At 44.2% G+C, this 18,947-nt stretch overlaps 1 protein-coding gene across 2 annotated transcripts; it reads left to right on the plus strand.

Moving 5' to 3' along the window:
* The first annotated feature begins 380 nt into the window (after positions 1-380).
* Positions 381-18,415, plus strand: STEEP1 (STING1 ER exit protein 1). 2 transcript variants are annotated; one of them, XM_067722371.1, is made up of 7 exons: positions 381-554; positions 3,464-3,581; positions 12,582-12,623; positions 14,855-14,993; positions 15,525-15,614; positions 16,431-16,523; positions 17,734-18,415. In XM_067722371.1, exons 1-7 carry the CDS (start codon positions 431-433, stop codon positions 17,794-17,796), a joined length of 669 nt encoding a protein of 222 aa, XP_067578472.1. In that variant the 5' UTR covers positions 381-430; the 3' UTR covers positions 17,797-18,415. The 2 variants fall into 2 exon arrangements, with proteins under 2 accessions (XP_067578472.1, XP_067578473.1); XM_067722372.1 differs by lacking the exon at positions 12,582-12,623.
* Positions 18,416-18,947: the final 532 nt, after the last annotated feature.

Raw genomic sequence — 18,947 nt, forward strand, 5'->3', positions numbered from 1 at the left:
CACCAGGGGAGCCCTAGATCTCAATTTTTAACATTCCTCTACTTCATTAGGTATTCATCCTGAATACAGCCAATCAAAATCATATTTAGAGGCACACCTAAACTCTGTATCATGCATATAAAGTGTAAATAGTTCTTTCTTATATCTAGTTATATATATATGTATATATGCATATACATACGTATACGTGTATAGAAATATAAATGAATAATTTAAATTATTAAGTGTCCCAAGTAAAGCAGTCCCAGAGAACTTAGGTCAGGTTCTGGGAGGCTCACGATGCATCTTAGCCTGATGGTACGGCCGGTAAGCTCACACAACTACTATGGACGCGTGACCAGCCTACGTAGGGGAGATTCGCTACGAGTGGATGACGTCATTTCTGCGCGACTCTTACTTTTGCCTTCATTTTCCGGTGCTGCTCTGAACTATGCCTAAAGTAGTTTCCCGGTCCGTAGTCTGCTCCGATACCCGGGATCGCGAGGAGTATGACGACGGCGAGAAGCCCCTTCACGTCTACTACTGTTTATGCGGCCAGATGGTCCTGGTGCTGGGTGAGTAGTCTGAAAGGAGCTAAACTTCGGGTTCTCGAGGGCGCATTTCCTCTGGCTGTGATCTGGCAGCCGAGTCTATGCGAGGATTTCCCTCTCCATCAAAATCCTCCGTACCCAGCCCGCCCCACTCCAGGGCAGCTTTTCGGTTTTCTGTTTAACCTTGTGATTCTGTATCCAGAACTCTCTCAAAACTAAATTCCTCTTCCATAAAAAATATACTCACTCTCCTCCCACTCTGCGTCTAGAAACTTTGTAACCTTTCTGCCGGATACAAGTATATTGTAACAGCTCTGATGTTACATGAAAATAACCTCCTACCCGCATTGATCCTACATTCTCCTCCAGCTATAACCTCATTTCTTTGCTTCTTTTATAGCAAAACTTCTAAAAAGAATTACCTATATGGGCTGTCTCTGCATCCTCACTTCCCATTCCTTCTTGCCCTCACTTCAAGCAGGCTTTCCTTCTCACCTCACCATCCAAATCATATTTGTCAAAGTTACTAACGAACGTGTTACCAGTTCCAGTGGTCAATTATCAGTGCTCATTTAAATCCCCTCTCAGTGGCATTTGACAGATGATCACTCCATCCTTCTTGAAACCCTTCATTTGCATCCAAGACTCCACACTTTACTGATTTTTATCCTACCTTGATTTCCCCCCTCTCAGTGTCTGGCTCCTTTTTTTTTTTTTTTGTGGTACGCGGGCCTCTCACTGTTGTGGCCTCTCCCGTTGCAGAGCACAGGCTCCGGACGCGCAGGCTCCGGACGCGCAGGCTCAGCGGCCATGGCTCACGGGCCCAGCCGCTCCGCGGCATGTGGGATCCTCCCGGACCGGGGCACGAACCAGTGTCCCCTGCATCGGCAGGCGGACTCTCAACCACTGCACCACCAGGGAAGCCCTTGGCTCCTTTTTCTGTCTCAGACTTTTATGCATTGCACGGCCCTACGGCTCAGTCCTCTCATCTGTTCTCAATCTGTACTCACTCCTTAGGCAATCTCAACCATTCCCAAGCTTTAAATACCTTTTTTATGCTGATGACTCCCAAATGTTCCTCTTTAACCTGAACCTCTTCTCAAACTCCAGCTGCCTACTCAGCGTCTCCATTTGGATGTCTAATGGACCACTTAAAGAGACCGTGTTTTCACAACACTGTAAATCAACTATACTTAAGTAAAATTTTTTTTAAAATTAAAAAAAGAGAGAGAGGGAGACCATGTTCAAAATTAACTTCATGATCTCCTACTTTCTTGCTCTCCACTGTACCTCTCCGACTTCCCTATCACAGTCAGTGGTACCACTCTTCACAGAGTATCTCAGAATCATTCTTGACTTCTCCATCCAGTCCATCAACAAATTCTGCAGGTGCTTCCTTGAAAATCTATCTAGAATCTACTTTTTACCACCTCCATTTCTCCAAGCCACCACCATCCCTCACCTGGATTGCCACAGTAGTCTCTTGCTCACCACTCTTTGTCCCCAGAGTCCTGTTCCAAACCAGTGTTTTCCTGTAATGCCAAGAATAAGACCAAAGTCCATAACGAGACCCTGTGTGATCAGACCTCCAGCTACCTCTCAGATTTCATCTCCTAACACTCTTCCCCTTGCTCACTGCACTCCAGCTACAGCGGCCTTTTTGATTTTTCTGTCTTGTCAAAATGTTCCTGCCTGCAGGGCCTTTGGGATCGGTATTTCTTCTGCCTCAAACCCTTTCCCCTCCATGCCCCCTTACTTCATTCAGGTCTCTGCTGAAATGTCACTTCCTTGGAGAACCCTTCCGTGACTACCTTATCTAAAATAGCACCCCGTCACTCTTTGTCCTCTTACCGTGCCTGATTTTTCTGGGTAGCACTTATCACTATCTGGATCACTGTGCATCCTCTTAATATCTTGTCTAACTTTTTTTATTAGCACTTATCATTATCCAAGATCATGTTATATAATTATTAATTTGAAAATTTCTGCCTCCTCTGCTGGCCCGTAAACTTCATCAGGTCGGGGTCTTTGTCTGCTCTTTTCTTTGCTGAATCTTTAGCACAGTGTTCCAACTGTGCCTGGTACATAGAAGGCCCTCCCGTATTTACTGAGTAAATGAATTCCCTTTTGATCACTTAGAGATGGGTCTGAATTCTTGTTCTGCTTCCTATTAAATGCGTGGCCGATCTCTTAGCCTTCCTAATCCTCAATTCCCTTACCTTTAAGCTAGGAATAGTAAATGTCTACTCCGGCAGGTCGTTGAGAAGAGTCACGAGCTGATGTGCAAACTGCCTCATGCTAACTCCCCTCTCCACCTCCTCCATGAATCTGCAATCACTCTGATCACTTGACTTCTCTGTCATCCTTTAGGTACTTAATTTGCATTGTATCAATTTTCCGTCTGCTTTATACCTGTACCTGATTTATTTCCTGTATGTTTTCATTGTTTTTGGATCAGAACTCCCCTAACTGGGATGGATCATTCACATACCATATATATAATAGCATACCGCCTACCCACTCTCTCCTTTCCGAAGCACTTATCCAACTTTTCCAATCAATGCCTTCCTCATAGGCATTCCAGGACGCTTGATCGTCTCTTCTCATTCTAATGCATTACAGCACAAGCCAAGTGTACCAGGATCAGAAATACTCATAGAAAACTTGAATTGCAGTGCTGGGAAGGACTTTTGAGATAATATAATCAAGTAAGGAGAAAGAGCCCTAGAGAGGAAGTGATTAGCCAGAGCTGGGGCTAAAATCCAGGTGTCCTGACACCAAGTCATTTTTAGTTGGAACATTCAATAATAGGCTTCAATAGGTGTGATAATTATAGTAAAAATTAAAGTGCTAAGGGCTCCACTGAAAGCTTCTGATTGCCTCAGGGTATTTTTCAGTGGCTCTCGTGACCAAATCTTTCTCCATTCCGTCAGACTGTCAGTTGGAGAAATTACCCATGAGGCCCCGGGATCGGTCCCGTGTGATTGATGCTGCCAAACACGCCCACAAGTTTTGTAACACAGAAGACGAGGAGACTATGTATCTTCGGAGGTAAGAGGTTGATGTTCTCTGTCTAGGATTTCCTGGTTGTCTTGGGGTCTAGTTCTGAGGAGTAGAAATACCCCATCTAGTGTGGACCAGGTCATCCATTTGGGGCCCAGTACTTTGACATTTGTGGTGGGTCTCTAACTTCTGTTAATGTAGCCGTATCTTTATTGTACTTTGTTGAAGTGGTGCTGAGATGTGATTCTGTTGCCATTTGATAGCTGTAATTTGGGGTTTTTGCAAGTAGAATGAGTTCGTTCAACCTGTAATCTCCAGCACACCAGGTGCCGGGCACTGAGCTAGGGACTGGATCAGCAAAGATAAATAAGGCACTGTCCTTATATACCATGAAAGAGCTCATGGCTCAGTGAGGGAACAGATTACCTATTGTGATATGATAAAATTCTGGTGTGGTGAACAGAAGCCTATGGGAAAACAGACAGCAGCAGATCATCTTGCCTGAATAGTGGTCAAGAAGGATACCAAAAGATGGTGGCATTTGTGTTTGGCCTTGAACTAGGATTTCACCAAGTAGATGGAGGAGCATTCCAGGTGGAGGGACTCTGGAAGCATTAAAAGCATCAAATATGGTGTGCCTGGGAAATTTAAGTAGTCCCTTGTGGCTAGAGCCTAAGTTACTTTACAGGAAGGGGTTCATGCATCCTGGGGTGAGGACAGAGTAGAATGCTAAAGTAGACAAGTTTGGACTTTATCTTTAGGCAATAGCCATCTTCTTTTTTTAAGTAGAGGAGTGACACGGTTAGATCTGTTTTAGATTTGGGAGTCCTTGGTGTATATGGGGAGTTGAAACCTGGGAAGGGATACAGTTACATGGAAAGTGTGTGGAGCAAGAAGAGAGGATTGAAGACATAATCCTGGGAAACACTGATGTTTGAAAAGCAGACAAAATAATTGGAACATAACCGGGAGAACCTGGTGATGTGGAAAACAGGAGAGGAGAGAATTTCAAGAAGTGAGGGAAGGGGATGGTCATCAACAGGTGCCAAATGCCACAGAGACGTCATCCTGCTCTAAGTCCAGTCATTCATTCAGCAAATGTTTCATTTATTGAGCTCCTACTGTGTGCCAGGTACTGTCCTAAAAGTCTGGGATATACTAGTATATTAGTTTGTTAGGGCTGCTATAACCAAGTACCATAAACTAGGCAGCTTAAAACAACAGAAATGAATTGTCTCACAGTTCTAGAGGCTGGAATCTGAGATTACTGTGTCGGTAGGGCCATGCTGTCTCTGAAGGTTCTAGGGGAGGAGCCTTCCTTGCCCCTGCCTAGCTTCTGGTGTTTGCCGGCAGTCCCTGACATTTCTTGACTTGTAGGTGCATCACTCTAGCCTCTGTCTGCATCATTGTATGGCTTTTTCCCTGTGTTTCTGTCTCTGTGTTTCTTCTCTTCTTATAAGGACGCCAGTTATAGTAAATTAAGGGAACATTCTGCTCATCTCTGTGACCTCATCTTAACTAATTATATCTGCAATGACCCTCTTTTCAAATAAGGTCACACTCTGAGGTTCCTGGAAGGACATAACTTTTTAAGGGACACTGTCCAAACCAGTACAACCAGTAAACAAGCAAAGAACCTTGCCTGTACAGAGCTTATATTCTAGTGTTGAATCGGAAAAAGCTACAGGCTGACATCTAGCTATGTTTATTTAAGAAACCAAACTGTTATCAGCCCACACTAATGAAAACAGTTAGAAACTATTGCCAGGCGACATTCAGTACCAAATCAGGCACCACTGTGACAACTGGGCTTCTAGAATTATGTAGTTGAAGAGAAAATTGCTTATATACAGGATACAAGTGGGGACACAGATTATAAAACATATGAAATTCACAAAGGAAGGCCCTCCAGGTAACATTGGGGAAGTCCTCCATTGTGGTATATAGGAAGGTTTATAAATAACACGCCCTATCTAAAGCTAATCCATTCTCTTGTGCTGTTTCTCCCTCTATTAACCTTTATTTAGGTTTCTGATTTTGAAAATTCTCAACTGACTGTCTTTAGGATTGCTAAAATATTTATTACATACGTCATAATTATATATAACACTTCTAGATAATATGTATTAAATGTATATATATTAGTTAATACAGAAAGTAATCTAACAACACAACTAGGCCACAGGCTCCTATGGCACTATAAGGCAGATGCCGTCACCTGTAGGCCAGAAAACTGGGAGGCCCTAGGCGGAAGTGGCAACCCTGGAATCCAGTCAGCCTGATCCTGGAAGTGAGCCAGATTTGGGCCAGCCTTAGTGCCAGGTGTTGCACAGGCCGGTGACCTCTGGCCAAGTGACTCTGTTGGGCCACAGAGTTCTCAGAGTTTACCCACAAGGCATGGTAGACTTCCCCCTTGGTTGACATGGTTCCTGCTCTAATCTTGAACTGTCTTTCCAAGGGCCCACTTTAGCATGCTCCTTTCTTATCAGGGGTGAAATTTCAGTCTGATCTTACCCCTCCTATTCTTTAGCCAGATGAGTGTGGGAGCCCCAGTTACGGAAAATATGGCAGTCTGCCTAATGCGTGCCCTGGAGCCTGTCACTTTCCACCTCCAAGTCTTCCATTCTAAAGTACCTCTCCTTTGACTCTGTTGTTCCCTGGTACCTTCCCTCCCTCATCCATTGCTTCCCCAGTTACCCATCCAGTGGGTGCTTTTCTGTCTGGATCTTTGTTGACCATATGCCTCCCTTGATGCTGTCTCCTTCCTTGACTTCTGTGAAGCTACTCTTGTGATTCTCCTTCTACTTCTTTGGCTTTCTCAGTCTTCTGGATTCTTCTTCCTGCCCCTTAAATGTTGGCATTCCCCAGGGTTCTGACCTTGATTTTATCCCCTCTCTCTCTGTACTCTCCTTGGCCATCCTCACCACCTCTTGTGGCATCAGTTACGCTTATATGCTGATGACTCACAAAATCTAGATCTGCCTCCGTTTCTCTCTTGTGCCCAGAACTGTATATCTAACTACCTATTCTACCTCTTCACCTGATGTTCTACCTCAGATACAGCATGACTAAAGCCAAACTCATTTCTCTAACGTGGAAAATCCCACAGATTGGTTCACTCAGCACCACTCCAACTCTCTTCTATTTTACCTGCCTATATACCAGTGTCTGTAAAGATAGGGCACATATTCCAGCTTCTCCCCACTCCAAAAACCCCCTAAGATTCTGAACGTGACTTAGCTTTTGCCAAGTAAAATGGACAGAAGTAGAAGTTGTTGGGTGGGGCTTCCAAGGAAAGTCCTTTTTACTCTTCTCATTCCTTCCTGCTTTTTGGAAAACGGGCGTGATAATTGGAGCACCAGCAGCCATCCTGGGACTAGAAAGGGAAGGCCACAAGGATTGCAGAGTTTTTACCATGCTATCCTTGGGTCTCAACCATTACCAGGAACCGCCTTCCTCTACACTTATTTTACATGAGAAGAAACTCTTGTGTTGAAGCCACTGCAGTCAGGTCTCTGAAGGTGTCAGCTAAACACAATTCCTTCTTTTTCCTCCTCCTACGATGACATCACCATTCACGCAGTGGCCCGGGGCAGAAATCTGGGAGCCAGTCCTGTCTTTGTCTCATCCATCCCTGCCCCCCACCATCCCCTGCACACATCCAGTCACTCACCACGTACTGTCGATTCTACCTTCTAGTCTGTCTTGTGGCTGCCTCCTCCTGTTCAGCCCAGCCACACTGCCATCATTCTGGTACCCAACAACACTTGCTTGGGCTATCGAAGTGTCCTCTTACCTCCCCCCACCACCCCCCGCTCTCCTCCAGACTATCGTCTACTGCCTGAATGATCTCACATGCACGTGATGTCAGTTTCCTGCTTCAGATCTTTCAGTGACTCTTCATCACCTACAGCAGTGCCTTTCAAACGTTTTTAAGCAATGAATCCTTTCTTCAAATGAAATTTTTACCAGAAGTATAAATAAGCAAGAAGCTTCTCTGATTGGGGAAGAGTTGAGCCCAACCCATTAAGGACTTCTCCCCTTTCTCCTATCCGATTTCATTTAGGGATCATTGTGGAGCGCAATTTAAAAAATCCTGGCTAGCAGGATAAAATCCAAGTCTGAAGGCTCTCTATGATCTGGCCCTAGCCTACCTGTTCATCCTCATCTCCTGGTATTCCTATGGTTTTTTGTTGTTGTTGTTTGTTTTTTTGAACAGCAAACATTGATCATCTCATATAGTTTCTGTGGGTCAGGAACTTAAGAACAGCTTAGCTGGATGGTCTCTCATGAGGCTGTGGTTAAGAGGTCGACCATGGGTGCAGTTATTTGAAGTCTTTAATTAGGGCTGGATGTTCCACTTCCAAGGTGGTTCACTCACATGGTTGGCAGCTGAGTGCTAACTGTTGGGAAGAAGCATTAGTTCCTTAGAACAAGGATCTTCCATAGGGCTGCTTGAGTATCCTCGTAACATGGCAGCTGGCTTCCCACAGTGTGAGTAATCCAAGAGAGAGCGAGTTGGAAGCTATAATGTCTTTTATGACCAAGACTCAGAAGTTACACACCATCACTTCTTCAGTGTCTCATTGGTGTCACAAGTCAGCTGTGTTCATTGTGGGAGGGCATTATACAAGGATTATTGACTTTATTATGTCAATACCAGGGGGCAAGAATCATTGGGGCCATCTTAGATGCTGCTACCACAACCAGGAAGAATGTTTTATTTTGTCTTTGGCCTTTCCTATCTCACATATTCCTGGAGATTAAGGACAAGAAAGAAAATCAAGGTCCATTAAGTCTAAATATCTAGCTCCTATTAATCACTTCTTTATAATTGTACCACTTAAAACCCTTGTCTTATTTGTATTAGAGTCTCCATATCTCAAGAAGATGAACATTTTTTCTTTTTTGGCTGTGCCATGCGGCTTGCGGGATCTTAGTTCCCCGACCAGGGATTGAACCCATGGCCTCTGCAGTGGAAGCATGGAGTCCCAACCACTGGACTGCCAGGGAAGTCCCTGTAGCTTTTTGTGTCTGGCATCTTCCGTTTAGTATATTTTCAAGATTCATCCATGTGTAGAATGACTCAATAAATCATTCTTTTTTTTTTTTTCGCTGCTTTGGGTCTTCGTTGCTGCGCATGGGCTTTCTCTAGTTGCAGCCAGCAGGGGCTACTCTTTGTTGCAGTGTGCGTGCTTCTCATTGCGGTGGCTTCTCTTGTTGCGGAGCACAGGCTCTAGGCTCGCAGGCTCAGTAGTTGTGGCACATGGGCTTAGTTGCTTCACGGCATGTGGGATCTTCCCGGACCAGGGCTCGAACCCGTGTCCCCTGCATTGGCAGGCAGATTCTTAACCACTGCGCCACTAGGGAAGCCCCATCATTCCTCTTTATGGGTGAATAATATTCCATTGTATGGATACACCACGTTTTGTTTATCCATTCATCAGTTGATGGACATTTGGGCTTTCATTTATTTATTTATTTATTTTTGGCTGTGTTGGGTCTCCGTTGCTGTGCACAGGCTTTCTCTAGTTGCTGCAAATGGGGGCTACTCTTCATTGTGGTGCACGGGCTTCTCATTGTGGTGGCTTCTCTTGTTGCAGAGCACGGGCTCTAGGTGCACGGGCTTCAGTAGTTGTGGCTCACGGGCTCAGTAGTTGTGGCGCACGGGCTTAGTTGCTCCGTGGCATGTGGATCTTCCTGGACCAGGGCTCGAACCCATGTCCCCTGCATTGGCAGGCGAATTCTTAACCATTGCGCCACCAGGGAAGTCCTGTGTTGTTGTTTTTTTAAACTAACTTTTTAAAGTATTATGGCTAATGCTGCTGTAAACATTTGTGTACAAGTTTTTGTGTGAACATGCTTTTGCTTCTCATGTATGAGTTGCTGGATCATATGGTAACTCTGTGTTTAACCTTTTGAGGACCTTGTAGAGTGGTTTCAGAAGGAGTTGCACCATTTTACATTCTTGCCAGTAGTATATGAGGGTTCCTGTTTCTCCACATCCTTGCCAGTAATTGTTATTGTCTGCCTTTTTTTTTTTTTTTTTTTTTTTTGCGGTACGCGGGCCTCTCACTGCTGCGGCCTCCCCCGTTGCGGAGCACAGGCTCCGGACGCGCAGGCTCAGCAGCCATGGCTCACGGGCCCAGCCGCTCCACGGCATGTGGGATCTTCCCGGAGTGGGGCATGAACCCGTGTCCCCTGCATCGGCAGGCGGACTCTCAGCCACTGCGCCACCAGGGAAGCCCTATTGTCTGCCTTTTTTATATAGCTATCCTAGTGTGTATGAGATGGTATCATTGTGATTTTGATTTGCATTTCCCTGATGGCTAATGATGTTGAGCTTTTCATGTCCCTATTGGTCATTTATGTATCTTCTTTGGAGAAATGTCTAGTCAAATTCTGTGTCCATTTTTGGGCTTCCCTGGTGGGGTAGTGGTTAAGAACCTGCCTGCCAATGCAGAGGACATGGGTTCGAGCCCTGGTCTGGGAGGATCCCACATGCCGCAGAACAACTAAGCCCATGCGCCACAACTACTGAGCCTGCGCTCTAGAGCCCGCGAGCCACAACTACTGAAGCCTACGCGCCTAGAGCCCATGCTTCGCAACAAGGGAAGCCATTGCAATAAGAACCCCGCGCACCGCAATGAAGAGTAGGCCCCGCTTGCTGCGACTCGAGAAAGCCTGCGCACAGCTACAAAGACCCAACACAGCCAAAAATAAATAAGTAAAATAAATAAAGTTAAAAAAATTCTTTGTCCATTTTTTAAATGGAGTATTTGTGTTTTTTATTGTTGTAAGAATTTTTTATTATGGATACTAGTCCCTTATCAGATATATGATTTACAAATATTTTTTCCCATTCTGTGGGTTGCCTTTTCACTTTCTTGATGGTATTCCTGGAAGCACAAAAGTTTTTCATTTTAATTGTCCCATTTATCTATTTTTTCTTTGATTGCTTGTGCTGTAGGTATCATATTTTTAAAACCATTGCCTGATCTAAGGTCTTGAAGATTTATACTTATGTATTCTAACAGTTTTATAGGTTTGATTGTTACCTTTTTTTTTTTTTTTTTTTTTTTTTTGCTGCGCCTTGGTATGTGGGATCTTAGTTCCCCGACCAGGGATCGAACCCACACCCCCTGCACTGGAAGCACAGGGTCTTAACCATTGGACCACCAGGGAAGTCCCAGTTCTTACCTTTAAATCATTCATCCATTTTGAGTTAATTTTTAAATTTTTTGTTTATTTATTTTTTGGCCATGCCACACAGCTTGTGGGATCTTAGTTCCCTGACCTGGGATCAAACCTGGGCCCCCTGCAGTGGAAAAGTGCAGAGCCCTAACCACTGGACCACCAGGGAACGCCCCATTTTGAGTTAATTTTTGTACATAGTGTGAGGTAGGGATCTAAATTAATCCTTTTGTGTGTGGATATCCAGTTATCCCGGTACTATTTATTGAAAGACTATTCTTTCCCCCATTGAATGGTCTTGGCACCACTGAAAATAAATTAACCATATATGTATGGGTTTATTGTGGACTCTCAGTTCTGTTCCATTGATCTATATGTCTGTCCTTATGCCAGTACCACCCTGTCTTGATTACTGTGGCTTTGTATTAAGTTTTGAAATTATATACGAGTCCACCAACTTTGTTCTTCTTCAAGACTGTTTTGTCTACTCTGGATTCCTTACGATTCCATGTGAATTTGAGGATCAGCTTGTCAATTTCTGCAAAAAAACCAGCTGGGATTTTGATAGGGATTGTGTTGAAGTTGTAGATTCATTTGGAAAGTATTGCCATCTTAACAATATTAAGTCTTCAATCCATGAACATGAAGTGTCATTCCATTTACTTAGGTCTTTAATTTCTTTCAGTGATGTTTTGTAGTTTTCAGTGCAAAAGTTATGCACTTCCTTTGTTAAATTTATTCCTAAGTATTTTATTCTTTTTGATGCTATTGTAACTGGACTTGTTTCCTTAACTTCATTTTTGGATTGTTCATTTCTAGTGTATAGGACTACCATTAATTTGTGAATATTGATCTTATATCCTGCAGCTTTACTAAACTTGTTTATTAGTCCTAATAGTGTGTGTGTGTGTGTGTGTGTGTGTGTGTGTGTGTGTGTATGTATGCTTTAGGGTTTCTATATATAAGATTATATCCTCTGCAAATAGACATGGTTTTACTTTTTCCCTTCCAATCTGGATGCTTTTTATTTCTTTTTCATGCCTAATTGCCCTGGCTAGAACTTCCAGTGCAGTGTTGAATAGAAGTGTTGAGAGTGGATATCCCTGTCTTCTTCCTGATCTTAGAGGGAAAGGTTTCAGTTTTTCACCATTAAATATGATGTTAGTTTATGTGGCTTAGTAGATGTGAATTTTTCATAGATGCCCCTTATAAGGTAGAGGAAGTTCCCTTCTATTTCTAGTATATTGAAGGGGCTTTGAATTTTGTCAGATGCTTTTTATGCATCTGTTAAGATGATCATGTATGTTTTCTCTTTTATTCTATTATTATAGTGTATCGCATTGATTGATTTTTTTTTTTGTATGTTGCACCAATCTTGCATTCCTGGGATAAATTCCACTTGGCAATGTGGTATAAACCTTCTTTATATGTTGCTTGATTCAGTTTTGCCTGTATTTTTTAAAATTTTTATTTATTTATTTTATTTTTGGCTGTGTTGGGTCTTCGTTTCTGTGCGAGGGCTTTCACTAGTTGTGGCAAGCGGGGGCCACTCTTCATCGCGGCGCGCGGGCCTCTCACTATCATGGCCTCTCTTGTTGCGGAGCACAGGCTTCAGAGGCGCAGGCTCAGTAGTTGTGGCTCACGGGCCTAGTTGCTCCATGGCATGTGGGATCTTCCCAGACCAGGGCTCGAACCCGTGTCCCCTGCATTAGCAGGCAGATTCTCAACCACTGCGCCAACAGAGAAGCCCAAGGATAACTTTTGAAAAGCCCTTTTAGCATTTGAAGTAGTGAGCTTGGTAGGTTATGAGATTTGTTTGTATCTTTTTTTTTTTAACTTCCATTTTCTGTGCAGGCCTGAAGGCATTGAACGACAGTACAGGAAGAAATGTGCAAAGTAAGTATTAACAGTGTGGGTTTCTCCGAGAATAAGTAAGTAGAGGCAATGATGTGTTAGGAAAAGAATCATTTGGAGACAATTCTCTGTTATATCTTTATCCCTATAATCTTACCTGCCTTCAAACTTCAGTTATGCAAATACCAATATGCTTCTTAAAGAGATGCAACTGACCAAGTTACATCTCTGACCAGCTGGCCACAAAAATGGGTTTTTAAGCATAGTATTATTTTTTTCACTGAGGTGTAACTTATATATAATAAAATTTGCCCTTCCTAAGTGTACAGTTTGATGAGTGTTGACAGAAGCACAGAGCCATGTAACGTCACCACTCCTGTGACATAGACGTTTCCAGTGCTCCTTTGCAATCAGTCTCCTTCCTCACCCCTCCCCTCGCCAGCACTGATCTGCCTTCTGTTACCGTGGTTTTACCTTTTCTAAAATGTGATGTAAATTCTACAGTACGTGTTCTACTACATACAATGTGTATCTCTTACATCTGGTTTCTTTCATGTTGCATGATGCTTTGGGGATTCATCTGAGTTGTTATGTGTATCAGTAATTTGTTCCTCTTTATCGCTGAGTAGTAGTCATTGCACCACAGTTTGTTTAACCATTGACCTGTTGAAGGGCATTTGAGTTGTTAATGGCTTTGGCTATTATAAATAAAGCTGCTATGAACATTCTAGTATAAATCTTGTGGGAACATGTGTTTTCTCTTGGAGTGGAGTTGTTGGGTCATATGGTAAATGTAACATAGTGTAATTTTTTTTGATATTTTTTATTTGTTTTGGTTGCACCGGGTCTTAGTTGTGGCAGGCAGCCTCCTTAGTTGTGGCACGCGGGCTCCTTAGTTGTGCCATGTAAACTCTTAGTTGCAGCCTGCATTTGGGATCTAGTTCCCTGATCAGGGATTGAACCCGGGCCTCCTGCATTAGGAGCGCAGAGTCTTAACCACTGTACCACCAGGGAAATCCCCACATAGTGTAATTTAATCCAAACTTATTTATAAAGTCTGTTATAGGACTACAGACCCAAGAACTTTAGAGACTATTATTTAAAGATATATATGATTTACAGCTTTAGGTTGTTAACAGTGAGAATATTAAACTATAATAAGTTTAATCTTGTTGATGAATTACAGTTCAGTCTTGGCTCTCAGAAGACTCAGACTAGAATTAAAGCAGGGAAGTGGCTAGGAGGCATTTTAGTTTACAGCCACATTAGGTTTGTTAGACTACTTTAATCATATCTTATGGGTATGGGTCTACTTCACTTAGCTGAAGAAGTATAATAGAAGTGAGCAACCAGGACTTCCCTGGTGGCGCAGTGGTTAAGAATCCGCCTGCCAATGTAGGGGACACGGGTTCGAGCCCTGTCTGGGAAGATCCCACATGCCACGGAGCAACTAAGCCCGTGCGCCACAACTACTGAGCCTGTGTGCCACAACTACTGAAGCCTGTGCACCTAGAGCCCATGCTCTGCAACAAGAGAAGCCACCGCAATAAGAAGCCCGCACACTGCGACGAAGAGTAACCCCCGCTCGCTGCAACTAGAGAAAGCCTGTGTGCAGCAACAAAGACTCAAAGCTGCCAAAAATAAATAAATAAATAAATTTTTTAAAAAAAGAAATGACCAACCAAAGAAAGCATGACGATTGCTACAGAGCTTAGTTGGCAGACCACTGCAGTGGAGCCTTTATGCTCCTTCTTTTTTTAAAATAATTAATTAATTTTTATTTTTGGCTGAGAGGGGTCTTTGTTGCTGCACGCGGGCTTTCTCTAGTTGCGGCGAGCGGGGGCTGCTCTTCGTTGCAGTGCGCAGGCCTCTCATTGTGGTGGCTTCTCCTGCTGTGGAGCACGGGGTCTAGGCACGTGGGCTTCAGTAGTTGTAACACGTGGGCTCAGTAGTTGTGGCTCGCGGGCTCTAGAGCACAGGCACAGTAGTTGTGGTGCACGGGCTTAGTTGCTCCGCGGCATGTGGGATCTTCCCGGACCAGGGTTCAAACCCGTGTCCCCTGCATTGGGAGGCGGATTCTTAACCACTGTGCCACCAGAGAAGCCCAACGGTCAGTGATTCTTATCAAGTAGTTTTGGGAAACACTGGGAAGAGCTAATCATCAGTTTCTGCCACAAACACAAATATTCCCAGAGTCTAAGCACACTTTGTGAAGCGCCGTTTTGGGGATTTGCATTCTGAGGCCTCCCTGAGATTCACTGTTCTGTTTGCAGGTGCGGGCTGCCACTCTTCTACCAGTCCCAACCGAAGAATGCTCCTGTGACCTTCATTGTGGATGGAGCAGTAGTCAAGTTTGGCCAGGGTTTTGGGAAGACGAACATATATACTCAGAAACAAGAGCCTCCTAAGAAAGTAATTATCACTGAAGGAGACAGATGGGTTAATACAGCTACAGATTTAGCCCTACAATTTTAAAGAAGATTATGGTGCATGAGAAACTGCCCTTCATGAGCACTCTCTTTATTAAGAGAGAGCCATTTTTGTGTATAAGCAGGTGCTACAAACTTGTAACACCTATTGTGTGTTCTCTTTTCTTTCCTACATCTGCTCTATGAGCAAAGTTAGAAATTGTATGATTTTTATTCACATTTACTTCCTTTGAAATTTCTTCTTTTTCCAGTGTGAGCAATTAAACATTGAATGAATAAGGCTAGTCTTTAAATATACTTTTAAAAACCCTTGATGGCAAATACCAGAAAAATATAATGCAAATTAGAATATGGGCACTTTTAGATAGGCCAGCCTGTCCCAAGGAGGTCCCCTGCCCCCAGGAACCAGGCTTGTACACTTGCACACACCCACTCACACATACACACTCACACACACACGACTCACAGAACCTCTTGAGGTAAACTAGACTGATTCCTCTTCCTGCAACTCCAGGTGATGATGACGAAACGGACTAAAGACATGGGCAAGTTCAGCTCTGTCACTGTGTCTACTATTGATGAAGAGGAAGAGGAGATTGAGGCTGTAAGTGCTTCTGCTCTCAGGGGAATTGGAATGCGGGGCGGGGGGAGGGGGCTCTCCAACCAGAGCATTGAGTAACAGAATAACTAGGAACTTCAAGCTCGTAGATCTTGCTCTGCTACTAAGAAACGCTGTGATACCGGGCTGGTTCCTGTTTCCCTGGATCTCAGGGACATCTCTGTAAGATAAGGAGCAGGGAGTTGGACTAGATCAGTCTTTTTTTGTTTGTTTTTTGCGGTACGCGGGCCTCTCACTGCTGTGGCCTTTCCCGCTGCGGAGCACAGGCTCCGGACGCGCAGGCTCAGCGGCCATGGCTCACGGGCCCAGCCGCTCCGCGGCATGTGGGATCTTCCCGGACCGGGCCACGAACCCGTATCCCCTGCATCGGCAGGCGGACTCTCAACCACTGCGCTACCAGGGAAGCCCAGTCATTTTTTTCATACTGTTTTTTGAGATGCCTTAGGGGGCAAATCCCTCCTCATCCCTCTTCAGTTGAAAAACTACTGGGCTCAGCAATTTCAAGTCCCTTCCAGTCCAGCTCTGATGGTGTGGGAGTCTGTCCTTAGCAAGAGCAGCAATTACCTTTATGGTATTTCAGTATAATGATGTTTACAGAGAGATGTTATCTGTTACTTAAATGTGGTTTCGGTTGAAACCTGACTCTCCCGGATTATGGAAAAGCCGAAGAGTTGAAAGGGAGCAGAGTCTTGCCATTTCAGGAATAATTTCATAATTTGAGGAGTATAAACTTCTCCCGAGGTCTCTGTTGCTCCTCTTTGGTGAGACTGCTGGTCTAAGGGTGCTTCTTTCTTCCCTCAGAGAGAAGTTGCTGACTCGTATGCGCAGAATGCCAAGGTGATTGAGAAGCAGCTGGAGCGCAAAGGCATGAGTAAGAGGCGGCTGCAGGAGCTGGTGAGTGGCGGGGGCGGGGGCTGGCAGGCGCTGGGCTGGACTGTTTGGGTTCCTCGGTCTGAAAGACCCTCCGGCAGGCAGGGGAATCCTTTCAGAAGTCTGTCTGGGGTTATGGTGTGGCTGGCTGCCAGGTGTCTAACCATGGGCCGTGGCTGTCAGTACATACCCTACTCTGGGATAGTGACCACAGGATCCAGGCCCCAAATGATAGTTCTTGTTAGCCAACCCTAACGAGAATGGTAAGTTAATCTGCTACTTGTGGTCCAAGGTCAGGAGTTCAAGATCGGGGCTCATGGGTGCTCTCCCAGGGTATGAGGCATACAGTGGGGCTACATTGGGGCGCCAGGATTGGGGCTGGTCGCTACTTCTTAAAGCACTGCTTCCACCACCACTGTCTGCACTATCCCTAGGCTCTTTGTTGAGCACACACGTCTATATGTGATGGTGCCTATGTTTCTGTCTTCCTGATAATAAGTTACTTATGATATTTCTTTGAAATCAGACATCCCAGCATTGGTGCCTCATCGAAAAGTATACCAGTCTATTCTACTGACTGTAGAGGAGTTTTTGGTGACAGAGGTAGTGGGTTTTGAGAGCTGCTTTACCTTGCCGTAGTGATCTAGAGCACTGCTTACCAAATTTTCTGAGGTGAAGGACCAGTGCTTGCTTCTTGTTTTAAAATTTGTCAAGAGTAGATTTGTAATTTATAAAATGCAATAAAAATGAATTTGCCTGAATTCTTCTTATGAGATGATTTTACTTTCTTATTGCTCTGTCAAATTGCTATAGAAGCTTCTAAATGCTTACTCTCAATTTTTGTGTGTATCTTCATGGACTGCACAACTTTAAGTAGCACTGTTCTAGAACAGTGTTCTTCCTCCTATTCTGCCACAAATAGGATACTGATATGTCATGATATTGATTCCTCCAGTCCTTCAGGGGTCCTGGAGCTGTGGGATACCTACACTGATAGACCACAGCCCTGTGTGTTTACCCCGTTTTACCATACAGATATTATTATCTTCAATGTGTGTCATAACATCAGAAAGTTTGGAAAGCAGTTGCTAGAGTTTCATCACAATTTTAGAAACACGGTTCTAGTTTGTATACTAAATGAGCATGAGGGGATAGTGTTGGGGCAGTTAGAATAAGGCAGGAAAATCAGAATTTCATGTCATGTATCAGGACATATACTCTTCTTCCTTTCCAGGCTGAACTGGAAGCCAAGAAAGCGAAAATGAAGGGAACCTTGATTGACAACCAGTTCAAATAATCAGGACCTTTCTGTGAACCCAGACTGGAGGCAAGCATTTAGATGAGGAGGAAAAAGAGTGTTTTCTTGACTACATGGACTGGTTCCTACTTTTATGCCCCAGCAGAAGGCTTTACGTGTCCTCCAGTGATTCTCCTACATTCAGTGAGGTCTTTTTTTTTTTTTTTCCCCGTTACGTGGGCCTCTCATTGTTGTGGCCTTTCCCATTGCAGAGCACAGGCTCCGGACGCGCAGGCTCAGCGGCCATGGCTCACGGGCCCAGCCGCTCCGCGGCATGTGGGATCTTCCCGGACCGGGGCACGAACCCGTGTCCCCTGCATCGGCAGGCGGACTCCCAACCACTGCGCCACCAGGGAAGCCCTCAGTGAGGTCTTTGAGTTCATCTGGCCTGCTTTCTAGAGATGGATTTTTCTCAATCTTTCTGTGTATAGGTCTTCTGTACTATTTTTTGTCCATTTGATATAAACTTCTTCATCTGTGTAGAAGCTCTGTGAAAAGATCAGTGCTTCAGTGTGTCTAGTTTCTAAAGGAGCTATTCTTATTCCTTCTTCAAAGTTAATAAAATGTTTAAAGATTTTTGAAAAAAAAATAAAAGTAACATGAATTACATTTAAAGTTACAGCAAGCCAGATCCTTTTAAGTGGCTCTGTCTCTGTTCTTAGACTGGCAGGTACTGGCTAGGGTTTGAATCTCTCTACTGTCAGGGAAAATCCATAACAAGCCAGAATCTGCATAAAGTTTCCTTTACCTCAAATGTTACAACTCTAGGCACGCCAACCCTTATCAGATGTTGTACATGCAGAAGGAAAAGGCAGATTCAAGTGAGGGGGTAGGATAGCTCTGATCTGAATGAAAATGGGGTCTTGGGAAGCAACCCAAGGGAGCTACCATCCTGTCAAGCAGCTAAGAGCGTGCTTCCATGTGTGGGCATGTGGGAGGGAGACATGGTAGAGTAAGAAATGACACCGACTCTAGGTCCAAGCACCTCACTACACATAACTCAATTTCGTTTCTTTTTATGGCTGAGTAATATTCCATTGTATATATGTGCCACATCTTCTTTATCCATTCATCCGATGATGGACACGTAGGTTGCTTCCATGTCCTGGCTATTGTAAATAGAGCTGCCATGAACATTGTGGTACATGACT

Source organism: Pseudorca crassidens, chromosome X (genome assembly GCF_039906515.1).
Source record: "Pseudorca crassidens isolate mPseCra1 chromosome X, mPseCra1.hap1, whole genome shotgun sequence".
Taxonomy (NCBI): Eukaryota; Metazoa; Chordata; class Mammalia; order Artiodactyla; family Delphinidae; genus Pseudorca; species Pseudorca crassidens.

Coding starts and splice junctions, on each gene's coding strand:
- STEEP1 (XM_067722371.1), top strand. CDS start 431: ATGCCTAAAGTAGTTTCCCGGTCCGTAGTCTGCTCCGATACCCGGGAT. Junction 555..3,463: donor CCAGATGGTCCTGGTGCTGG/GTGAGTAGTCTG, acceptor CCATTCCGTCAG/ACTGTCAGTTGGAGAAATTA. Junction 15,615..16,430: donor AGGAAGAGGAGATTGAGGCT/GTAAGTGCTTCT, acceptor TTCTTCCCTCAG/AGAGAAGTTGCTGACTCGTA.